This window comes from Chenopodium quinoa, unplaced genomic scaffold (genome assembly GCF_001683475.1).
Source record: "Chenopodium quinoa cultivar QQ74 unplaced genomic scaffold, ASM168347v1, whole genome shotgun sequence".
Lineage (NCBI taxonomy): Eukaryota > Viridiplantae > Streptophyta > Magnoliopsida > Caryophyllales > Amaranthaceae > Chenopodium > Chenopodium quinoa.
The window spans coordinates 2902515-2914538 of record NW_018744093.1 but is presented as its reverse complement, the minus strand read 5'-3'; the positions used below and the strand labels follow the sequence as shown (position 1 = coordinate 2914538).

Genomic DNA, 12024 nt, shown 5'->3' with positions numbered 1-12024 from the left:
ATAAGCTTTCTTGAGCCCTTCCACGCGCAGCATTGACTGCAAAAGCCCAGAGGTGTCAAAAGTGGCCAGGCGGCATAATAACAAAACAAATTGAAAGATTATGTACCTCGGACAGGCCGGCAAGAACCTGGTCGGCATTGAAGGTGTGGATCCCTGGGATCGCCTCCTTCTCCTCTTTTGGGACGGCCTTCAGCATGGCCCAAGCGTACCTTTATACATCCGGCCAGCGAGGGGAGTGATCTGCACCAGAAACAGATGGTGAGAAGGCAACATACTTCCCTCCTATCGACTGCCAGCTGCCAGAAGAGTCTTCTGGCTGGAGTTGGGAGTGCGACTTGACCCGCATAGGCCTGCTAAGCAAAGAAGGGTTAAAGGGGTCAAGAGTACCTTGGGAGGTAGGCTGAGGTTCGTGGCTGCCCTCAGTCGGTACTGAAGCGCCGGATGCCCTAGGCGGCGCCGTCTCCTTATCAGGGACATCCGGTTGCCTCTTTGACAGATTGAACCCCAAGCCGAGGTTCTTGAGAGTTTTACCCCCAATCGTCAGACGGCTGGGTACCGTCAAAGAGGAAGTCTTTCGCGCCTTGTTGTGAACAGGCGGCTCCTCTCCAGGCCGAGGCCTTATTATCTTGGAAACGGAATGGGGCACCTAGCTCCCATCCTAAAAATAAACATAGCTATCAGGCGGCATAGAAGCCAAACGGAAATTCATGAAGAAAGAAAAAAAGGAAAAGCAAGATACCTTCTTCGCCGCCTGAGCAGCAAGTTTTTTCTCCGCATTAGCCTTGCGGATTTCAGCGGCTGACTTGGCGGGTGTCTTGTCAGCAGGTAGCATTGCTAATCCACGCACTGTACAAAAGAACCCATCCGGTTAGAGAAACAAACAAAACAAGGAGCGAGATATTACAAAATAAAATAGGGGCAATCTCTAATGTGACCTACGTTTGTCAAACTGAGTGCTAAGCTTACAGACGGACAGAAACGCCTCGTCTCGAAGAAACTCGTGCCTAGGTACCCAATTTCTGGGTACACTTATTAAGTCCCCATTGGAGAGGGCGGCGGTGGTCTGTTCAAAGAACTTAGACTCTATTATTCGCGCATAGTCCTCATCCGGGACACGAGGCTTTTTGCACTTGTGACCCAAAAGGGCCGGCTTCCGGTTGTATACCCTATACTCCTGGTTCTCCGCCTGAGTAGGGGCGGAGACCAAGTAGAACCTGTTCTTCCAGTCGGACCACTTAGACGGCTTGTCTAAAGTCATCAGGTACTAGGGATAGGTGGTCAATGTGTACCAGGCCCTCCAACCGCCTGGACTTCTGCTCAAGTAATGCATGTGAGCGAAAGCCTCCCATCCGGGGTTGATTTCTTGCATCTCGTAGGCGGCAATGTAACCCAATATGTTAACCCATGAGTTGGGGGTTAACTGCCAAATACCAAGGTCATATCCTCGAAGGATGGCCTTTATTGTATTATGAAGGGGGAAGCGGAGACCAGCTAGGAATGCCGCTTCATAGCAGCCAAAATATCTGTTTGCATTAGGCTGCTCGTCTTCCAAAACAATAGTGCCCATCTCAGGCGGCACAATTATTTTCCATTTCTTCCCAAGCGGGCGAATTTTTATAAAGTCCTCCAAATTATTGGTCATGCTTGCCCTATCCTTGGCAGAGACGGCGATGAGGAATGGGTCGCCTTTATTATTCCAATTAGGCCTTTCCTCTGCCTCGCTATCAGCATCCGGCGTCAAGAGGCTGCTGCTGCTGCCACTCTGCTCTCTACCGGATGAGGAGGTGGTCGCGTCGTCGCTGGCACCCTCTTGGTGTTCCAGCTCAACTTTAGAAGGCGAGGCGGCATCTTCGTCGCCCCCCATTCCTATTCCTAAAATCCCATCACTGGGAGTGCTTGGGGTGCCAGGCGGAGAATCCCTTGTCCCCTCTGTCTAACAGGGGTCACGCGGCAGCTCGCCTGAGTCTGCCTCTTTGTACTCTGGATCGAAGGCAGTTGTTTTTATGCGAGCCATTGCGTCCTGCACAGAGACAGAGACGGTCGGTTTTGGAGATGAACAAGGAGACTCCCCGTACCCAGAGGCGGCACCCCCAGTCCTAGACTCAGCCGTACCAGGAGACCGGCTGACCTCTAAATTGTGGTGTGCCGTGTGTGTAATGGGTGAGGTCATTATTTTAAGGTATTTACAGCCAAAAGATTCAAAAATAAACTCCAAAAAATACAAGGAACCAAGACGTTACCTTAAGATTGAATAGAAGTTTGGAGACGGTTGTTAACCAAAGATACCCCAAACGTTATCACTTTGAGCAAACTACAAATTGGCAAAAGAAGGAAAATTAATCACCAATGTTGCCCAAAGATACCACAGGCGGGAAAAGCCGGTTGGGTAAGATTTGCAGAGGCAAATAATCTGGGATTTTTGTCAGATTGTCCAAAGACCCCCCAGTCGGCATAAACCGGCTGAGTTTCAAAAGAAGACAACTCAAAGAAATAGAAAGAAACCAACACAGGCGGCCTGAAGGCCAGCTGTGTATCCGTTAAGAAGAAAAGGTTGTTTGAAGGCACCCTAGGCAGCAAAGACCGGTCAGGGGTTCCAGCAAAACAGTTTAGAAGGGAATTGCTTGCTCACCCCCCAGACGGTGTGAGACCGGTTGGGAAAACAGCAAGGCAGGCCAAAAGAAAGTTTGATCAAAGATACCCCAGATGGTTTTCACCGGCTGAGGGCCTATTGAATGCAACTCACCAATGAGATTTCTTGAAGATACCTCAGACAGTTTTCACCGGCTGAGGGCCTATTGAATGCAACTCACCCATGAGATTGCTTGAAGATACCTCAGACGGTTTTCACCGGCTCAGGGCCTATTGAACGCAACTCACCAATGAGATTGCTTGAAGATACCTCAGACGGTTTTCACCGGCTGAGGGCCTATTGAACGCAACTCACCAATGAGATTGCTTGAAGATACCTTAGACGGTTTTCACCGGCTGAGGGCCTATTGAACGCAACTCACCAATGAGATTGCTTGAAGATACCTCAGACGGTTTTCACCGGCTGAGGGCCTATTGAACGCAACTCACCAATGAGATTGCTTGAAGATACCTCAGACGGTTTTCACCGGCTGAGGGCCTATTGAACGCAACTCACCAATGAGATTGCTTGAAGATACCTCAGACGGTTTTCACCGCCTGAGGGTCTATTGAATGCAACTCACCAATGAGATTGCTTGTTTAATGCCCCAGACGGTTTTCACCGGTTGAGGGTCTATTGAGTGCAACTTCAATAAGTGTTAGAGGATAACTCAGACGGTCTACACCGGTTGAGATTTTCAATAGACGCAATTTATAACAAAATTGCCTAAAAAAGCTCCAGACGGCAAAAGCCGGCTGCAGCGTAATCAAACATTCAATCAAAAAGACCGATTGAGTCAGAAGGAAACCTTAGTGAGACGGACTGCGTAACTCAAGCGGTATTCGGAAGAAGAAAGGCTCTTTGCACGAGCAAGCAGGCGGGGTCAGGAGCTCTCGTTTTTTCTCTCAAGAAACTTCTCTCAAAAATAACAAAGTGAGAAATGAAAGGAGGGGGATTCCTATTTATAGGAGATCTCAGAAGGTGAACCGTCACCTCTTTTTTCCCCTTAGTTTGAAATTTGAAAAAAAAGAGAGGGAAGAAGGCGAATTGTCGCCCTCCTACCCGGTTGGCACGTGTCACAGGTGCCACGTGGCATAGCCACGTCAGCACCAGTGAGGGGCAAATGTTTAGGGTAAAAATTACCCTGAACACGTGGCCCTATAGGGGTCTGACACGTGTCATCGCCCTATTGCACCATGGGCATCCAACCAATGGATGCCACGTGGCATTGTACCCCCAATGGGGGAGTAGATCCATCTGCTATAAATAGAGGAATCTACCTCATTTATTGATATTAAAAAAAAATACTCACACAAAACCCGAGCAGTATTAATTGCGGAATCTCCCGGAATCCGAGAGAACCAATTTACCTCCCGTGCGTAATTTCATCCGGAATCATACTAACTTGACCTTCGGAGGCGGAACTCCACCCAACCGGAGTTTCGTGGTTTTGCAGGTACAGAAGTCAGGCGTACATTCCCGGTGCTGTAACTCTCCCGTAGGACACCTCAAGAAAACCCCGAAACAACGGTGGTTCAGTGGTTGTGATGATGGTGGAGTGCTTTCACGTTTGACATCGATCGCCGATTGAGTGATCTCTTCTCTTGGAAGTTGCCTCCATTGCTGAGAAATTGAGAAGAGTGAGGATAGAGAAAGTTGGATGGAAAATGTTGTTGTTAACGGCGTGAATTGTGTAACTGTGAGCTGGAGTAATGATATGGCAAGAATGCCAACTGTCAAATGGCAAATTTACCATACCGTCCCTAATTAAATGATGGAAATCTCATTTACACCCTCTTGATTGACAATTTTTGTTGATCAAGAAGATCAACAAGTATTTCCTGCTAAGGACGTGGGATAAGATAACTAAAAGTAGAAATATTAAATTAAAATGAACATTAATTACACTGATTGACGCGTGATTTTGACAAGTATTCCCAAATTAATACTAATTTAAAAAGTATTTTAAATAATTATCTAATATACCGAGACGTTCGTTAGCAAGATCTAAAAATTCTCCTTGTATGGAGGATTTTTTTTTAAGGATTTGTAAATGTTCAATTTTTATTACGGATTTTTCATGAAATACCACTGAGTTTTTCCAAAATTCACCATATACCACACAAAAAATTTTAATTCACCATATAGCATTGAGTTTATGTACATTAACACAGAATGCCATTTTTTCTAACTGCCATTAATGCCGTTAGTAATTAAGGCTAATTGTGCCACGTGGCAGCCTGTAATTGGTTCTTATTAATATTATTTAATTACTTAAATAAAAAATAAAAAAAAAACTATTAACCACCACACCGCAACCCAGCCACCCACCATGCCCCCAACCCCCGGCCTCCCCATGTTGGCACTTCCAGCCCTAAACCCCACGCCGGTGCCACCCTAACCTGGAACCTCCCGTCGACGTCTTCCTCTTTCCCAAAATCACCATCATCTCAATCAAAATCCCCATCCCTCCCTCGAAAAGCCTCCCTCCCAACCCGTCGGCCGTCCAAACCCCCTACCAAATGCCGGCAAACCTAATTCGGCCTTACCCTTGCCACCTCCACCCTCCTCCTCCCCTGAATCACCACCTCGAAACCCTAAAACCAAAATCTAGGGTTTCGATTTTGGGGTTTTAGGGTTTTAGGGTGGTTATTTTCAATTAAACTAAGGGAGGGGAATTTGAGTTCGCCGACTAGGGGACAGGGGTTTGGGCACTGGCCGGTGATTAGGGGAGGGTTTTTCGAGGGAGATATGGGTTTTTAGGGTTCGGGAACGGTGGTTCAAGGGAAGGGGAGGAGCGCAGGGGTTTGGGAACGGTGGTTCAAGGTTCTGTTCGGATTCCACATTGGCGCAAGGGTTCCGGATGGTTTTCACACCGGCGCCGGGGTTCTGGTCTGATTCCGCGCCGGCGGGGGTTGTCAAGACAGGGTTGTGGCTGGCTGCCACGCCTTTGGGTAGTTGGGTTTGGGTGTTCGGTCAGAGGAGAGAGAGAGAGGAGAAGGTGGCTGTTTTTTTTTTTTTTTTAAATTTTTTATTTAAGTAATTAAATAATATTAATAAAAACCAATTACAAGCTGCCACATGGCACAGTTAACCTTAATTAATAACGGCGTTAACGACAGTTAGAAAAAATGGCATTCTGTGTTAATGTACATAAAATCAGTGTTATATGGTGAATTAAAAATTTTTGCGTGGTATATGGAAAATTTTGAAAAAACTCGGTAATATTTCATGAAAAATCCGTTTTTATTATCTTTTCGATAAAAAAAAAAAAAAAAACTCTAGTGGACCGGTATGGAGTCTACAGGCTACGGAGTATATTGTATCAATACGAGAGTACCTCAATAGTAGGGTTTATCAAAAACAATCAAAGCTTGCAGGGTTTAGCTTGACCTCAAAGCTCAGGAGCTCCAACAATGGCGAGATCGGCAAGGTCCTCAGTTTCTCGCCTCTACTACACCCTTTTCACTTCATCTACTCCCCACCAAACCCAATATCGGTCATCTCCATTCCTCCACCGCCATTTCCGATTATTCTCCGCCGGCAGCGCTGCCCGCGTCAAAGAAGAGAAAGGCTCTCAATTGCAGGACTCATTATCGAAAGTCCGAAACATCGGAATATCGGCGCATATCGATTCCGGAAAGACCACATTGACGGAAAGAATTTTGTATTACACTGGAAGAATTCATGAGATCCATGAAGTTAGAGGAAGAGATGGTGTTGGTGCGAAAATGGATTCCATGGATTTGGAGAGAGAAAAGGGGATTACTATTCAATCTGCTGCTACTTACTGTACTTGGAATGGTTATCAGGTATGGATGATTAGCACAATTTAGAATGTTTTCATTTTTTTTTTGTTATATGTTTGAAGTCAATGATTTTATTTGTTGATATATGGGGTTTGTTTGAGTTATAGTTGTATTTGATTTGTTCATTTGTTTCCTGTTATGTGCTGAAGTCAATACTCTGATTTTTTGATTGATATATGAGGTTGGTTTGAGTTATAATTTTGTTTGATTTGTTCTTGAAAGTGGGTTTGATTTTGAATGTAACAACTCATAACTAGTTATTATTAGTAGAAAAAAATGTGAAAGCTTGCTGTAGTAATTTTACAAGTTGGGTATAAAAATTATGTATAATTGTTTGGGATAGTTGATTGAAGTTTGATTGTTTTTTTAAATGTTAAAATACCTCATAAAAGAAATTGTTATTTTTTGGGTTTGTGGGTTTATTTTTTAGTTGGACTTTGATAAAGGAAAACGAGTTTGGGTTCCGCATGGGTGGAGTAAAAGGGTTTGTAATTTAGGGTCCTTTGCTCAATTTTTGAAAGAGCAAGTACTTTAGGAATTATTGGTGGACTGGTGGTGTAGGGTTCCTGGTGGGTGGGGTATGTCGGGTTTTGATGGAAATTAAAGGGGTGTTGATGGTGGTGGTCAGAGTGTGGATGGTGACTATGGTGGTGATCAAGGTTTGCCAAGAGTGACGATGGTACAAACTACAAAGGAGTTTGGGTTGGGTGTGTCAGAAAAGACGTGATACTAAAGGTGACTATGGTGGTGAATTGGTGACTTTAAACTTCACATTTACGGTCGAATGAGAAGGTTTTTTGAACGATAAGGATGAGAAGAATAGATGTACAACTATTTTTTTAAATTGAGTGTTCAACTTTTTAAAAACTGAAGATTGAAATTTTTTTTTATTTTTTATTATGCTTATTCAGTTCAAAATGATGCATCTAACAATTGAGCCAAAATTATTTGCACATTTTATTCAAAAAATATATGCGGAGTATATAAACATAGCATTATTAATGCAAAATTATCTTAAGGGTATTAGCATCTTATATGATAAGTTGAGGTGCATGAAAAAGGAAAGACATCTCCATCAGTTTTCTTAATTATTGAAATTAAGAAGGCATTTTGGGGCTCCATTGTTTAATTAGATCTTAATGTAGTGTGTAGCTTACTTCTCTATTGGATGGTAAATGGGACCTTGAAAACTTGTTTACTTATGTATCTTTTACTTTAACATTTGTAAAAGCTGAATTTAAGGCTATTAACTTTTGTAACAGTGTAGTGAACCCTTGACCCTGCACTCATTCGATAAAAATTGAACTGCTCTTCAAAGTACAAAGCAAAGGGCCAGCGAGTGGTTTCATGACACAATAATTGCATCTTTCTTTGATCAAGTTGCTTGGAAGTGTGTTTAGTATGATTATATCTTATCACAGGAAAATCTAAGAATGAGTTGTATCATTAAAATTATATCTTGATAAACCTTTGATTAGTTTGATGATACTCTAACTTAAGCTATTAAGCTGACAGTTTATACGACTTTTATATTAAATTTATCTCTTAGTCCATGTGCCAATGCAAATTGTTTGTGTTAAGTAAGTGACTCTTATGCAATGTGGTTATTACAGTTTTTCAAGATTAGTATTCATTTCTAGTATTCTAAAACCTTATATTTCAGGTCAATATCATTGATACTCCGGGTCATGTTGACTTTACCATTGAAGTAGAGCGTGCCTTGCGTGTCCTTGATGGTGCCATTCTCGTCCTTTGCAGTGTTGGTGGTGTTCAGAGCCAATCGATTACTGTTGATCGGCAAATGAGGAGGTATGAAGTTCCAAGAATTGCATTCATTAATAAATTGGACCGAATGGGAGCTGATCCGTGGAAGGTTCTTAATCAGGTATGCTATATCTCTTATAATTTGAGGTGCAATACTGTATTACGATATAGGTATATTTTTATTATTTTGCTTTTTTGAGTTCATACTACTCGATAGCCTCAAGTATTCACATTTGATGAGTGTATTGGTTACTCAATTCTTAGGTAAGCAACATTAAGAATATGTTAGAAATTACTTAAATATTATATACTAATAGCTACTATTTCATTGGTGTTGTGAATAGACAAGTGACATTACATTATATAAAAAGTGATAAAAATGTTGAATAAGTGTAGTTATTTAAGTGTAGTTAGTAGGCTGTAGGCTGCAGGATGTTAAATCTATTCCATCGTCTACTAGGGATTATGTTTTGGAATTCTTTATCTGATTTGAACTCCGTGTATAAAGAAGACAAGCTTTTGAGTCACCCTGAATTGCCTTACAGCATATTAATGGCTACTGTTATGACAAGAAAAACCATTGTTTTGTAGAATGGGAATTTTAGGCATTTATAATTCTGGTCACTCTCATGTGTGCTCCACTCTACTGTGTGATTGTAGGAGCCCTACTTTGTGGCTTTTCCATCTGTGATTTAAGCTGGTTGTATTGGTAATACCTTTTCCAAATATGTGTTATTACCAATGGCCCTTTTTGGCCTGCCAAATAGGATATTTGGGCTAGAATTTAGAAAGCAGACAAGACATTTGTGAAGAGCTATGTTAGTCGCTGCATATTTGCCAAAGTACCCAAACATGGATCCGGGTATGGAAAATGAGTAAGTTAGGATAGTTTGCATTCTAATACTATTATGTCTGGTATACAAGCCAGAAATCAAAGAAAAGGGAAGGAAATTTGGGCACTTAAGTTACATTAACATGAAAAGAATGAAGTTTTCTTGATGTAGGGTTTGATGGAAAGTCCCTAGATCTATTGATTAATCAAAGATGAAATCCATCTAAAGAAGCAACTAGACATAGTTTTTTTTTTTTTTTTTTTTTTTCAATGGAGAGAGACAAGTCGGTTGTCTTCTTCGCCATGTGTTTTCTCTCTCTTCCCTTTGTGCAGTTGGTAAATTCATATTTTTTGCTTTCTTCTTCTTTTTCTTTGTTATTCTATTTTATTTTATTTTTTTCAAGTTGTTAGAATACTCTCCTTAAATTGGTGATGACTATGCTAGTGTCTGAGGTCAGTAATCATTAGTTCGGGCTTTGAATTGGGCTTAAAATTATACTCTGTTTGTCTTGGGAAACTTGTTAAAATTTCCTTTTTCATCTGTCCCAAAATACTTGTTACACTTCCATATTAGACTGACCCCTCCGATACTGTATCTTTGAATAAACTATTAAGGGCTCGAGATAATTGGCTTTAGCCCTTCTTTATGTCTATGGTTGATACTCCTATGGCATATTTTGAAATTTTCTCTAGTACTGATAATAGAATGCTCTGCAGAATTTAGTTTGTTAAAATATGTGTAATTTGGTCTTATATTTTTATATTAGACAGAGAACTTGCAAGACTAGCTTGCTGCTGAATAATTTTTCTCATTCACAGGCTAGGTCAAAGCTTCGGCATCATAGTGCTGCTCTGCAAGTACCAATTGGCCTGGAAGAAGATTTTCAGGGTCTTGTGGATCTTGTGCAATTAAAAGCTTATTATTTTGAAGGATCGAGTGGGTGTGTATGCTGTATTTTTCTTTTGCATCTTGTTACATTGCAATATAAAGACTTCTTATATAATTAATGTTTAATTTGCAGGGGAAAAGTTGTCACCGCTGAAATTCCTGCAGATATGGAAGGTTTAGTGGCAGAAAAGCGGCATGAGCTGATAGAGGCAGTCTCTGAGGTTGATGATAAATTGGCTGAGTTGTTTCTTGCTGATGAACCCATATCATCTTCTGATCTTGAGGTTAGTTGGTGATATTAAACTCTAATGTCCTCGATACAGACTCTAAAGAAGTTGAAGTATGAATGATTTTATTAAGCATTTTGAAGTTCTTCGAAAGCGTAGATCTCCAGCTAAAACTAAATTTACTGTATACTTATATCAAGTGTCGAGATTGCTGTAAAAATTATTTTATAATTGGGAACTGCAGAAAGATTTTAGCCAAATCTCAGGATACTGTGTTCATGATTATAAACTCCTTTTTTTTTTTTTTTTTTTTTTTTTTTTTTTTTGTGGGTATTGCTTTAGTTGTTGAGGCTCTGGCAGTATAAGGCCAATCAGAAATTCAGCTTTCTTTGTTTGTGATCATTATCTGTGTGGGGATACTGAACCTCATTGACCTAGATACATGTCTTCTGTTCTGAAATCAACAGAGATCTAACAAGGAACATAAAGGAAGGAGCAGTCTGGGTGGCGCACTGCTTCCTGAATGTTTATGGATGGAAAACATTTTTTCATTCTTGCTTCTAAATCCGAGGTGTAACTTTCTTTGTTAATCATTGTTTCTTTTGAGGGGAGAATACCTAGTGATAGCTTAAATAAGCTGTAATGATACAACATATTGTTATAGGATTAGGAAGCTGCCTTCAAGTACAAACAACATTTCAAAACAGTACATGAAGCTTACTGCTCTATTGTAATAAGTTTCTCTGAAATCTCGTGTCAGACCTTTGTTATAAATCAAGTCTCAATAAAAGTTTTTGGAACATCTGACTTGGAACAATTATCACTTCTTCCTGGATAGAGCATTATAGAGTGTACCCAAAAGAGCATCAAAGAATTTCATCAAAGATTATACTTTCATGTCTCTCTAAAACTAACAAAGACGTTTCGAGAGCCTCTTGTTCTGCTAAATTGCAGTACATACTTGTATCATTTCTAGTTTTGGGAGCTGAAGTTTACATTTTTATGTTTCCTTTTAGATAATCTGCAGCTGCCTTTTTTTTTGGGACTAATGTTTTGTTGTTGTTGTTGTTGTTGTTGTCATTGTTGTTTTACTGGGATGAACATCCTAGCTTCATTTTCTTGATTGAGAATGTGAATTTGAAGGGAAAAAAAAGAAGTTATGAGTTATGACATCAACATATGAATGAACTAACTACACATGGATCCTCATATAGGGTTAAATATGGCTACAATTTGGCTCCGAAATTACTTATCTAGGGCTTTGAGTACGTCCGGAAGTAGATTAATTGAGTTGCTCAAGCGGAATAACATATCACCTGAATAGACAACTATCTTGTCAAACTGTCAAAGCCTAGAAAGATCCTTCATTATGGAAATCTTCTTGTCTTTATATAGTCTCTTTGAACCCTGATTTCTGACTGATTGTTATGGCTTCAGGTGGAGCCCGTAAGCTAGCTTTTGCTTTTTACAAGTTGCACTTGACAACATTCTTTCAAGAATGATTAATTTATTGCTTCGTAACTAAAAGTGTGCTCATTGTCAGCCTTTGATTTCCCCCCTTTTCTTTTCAAGAAATATCTGTTAGTTTCCCAACATTACATTGAAAGATTGTTGAGTTTGCAGTAGCTCCTGAAGTATTGAAGCTACTGATTGTTGGACAAAATTATCTTCCTGATTTTAGTTTCCTCTAGAAACATAGATGAGTAAAGCGCAAAGCATGCTGAAATACCGGAAAAAGGTTCTAGTTTCTATCCCTTACCTGTCTTCTTGCTGCGAGCTGTGCTGGACATGTTTGAAGAATGTAGGCAACATTCATCTTGAATCCGGCAGACTAATGAGCCATCTTGTAGTTGCACAAAAGTTTTATTTACGAA

At 40.7% G+C, this 12024-nt stretch overlaps 1 protein-coding gene across 2 annotated transcripts in view; it reads left to right on the top strand.

Annotated features, from left to right (window-relative positions):
- Nucleotides 1–5860: 5860 nt before the first annotated feature.
- Nucleotides 5861–12024, top strand: part of LOC110692144 (elongation factor G-2, mitochondrial-like) — a 14391-nt gene continuing 8227 nt past the window's right edge. The window contains exons 1-4 of one of the 2 annotated variants that reach the window (XM_021869145.1): nt 5861–6441; nt 8102–8323; nt 9854–9975; nt 10057–10207. In XM_021869145.1, coding sequence (XP_021724837.1) covers nt 6046–6441; nt 8102–8323; nt 9854–9975; nt 10057–10207 — 891 coding nt within the window. In that variant the 5' untranslated portion in view covers nt 5861–6045. The remainder of the gene's footprint in view (nt 6442–8101; nt 8324–9853; nt 9976–10056; nt 10208–12024) is intronic. The other variant, XR_002505400.1, reaches the window with a different exon arrangement.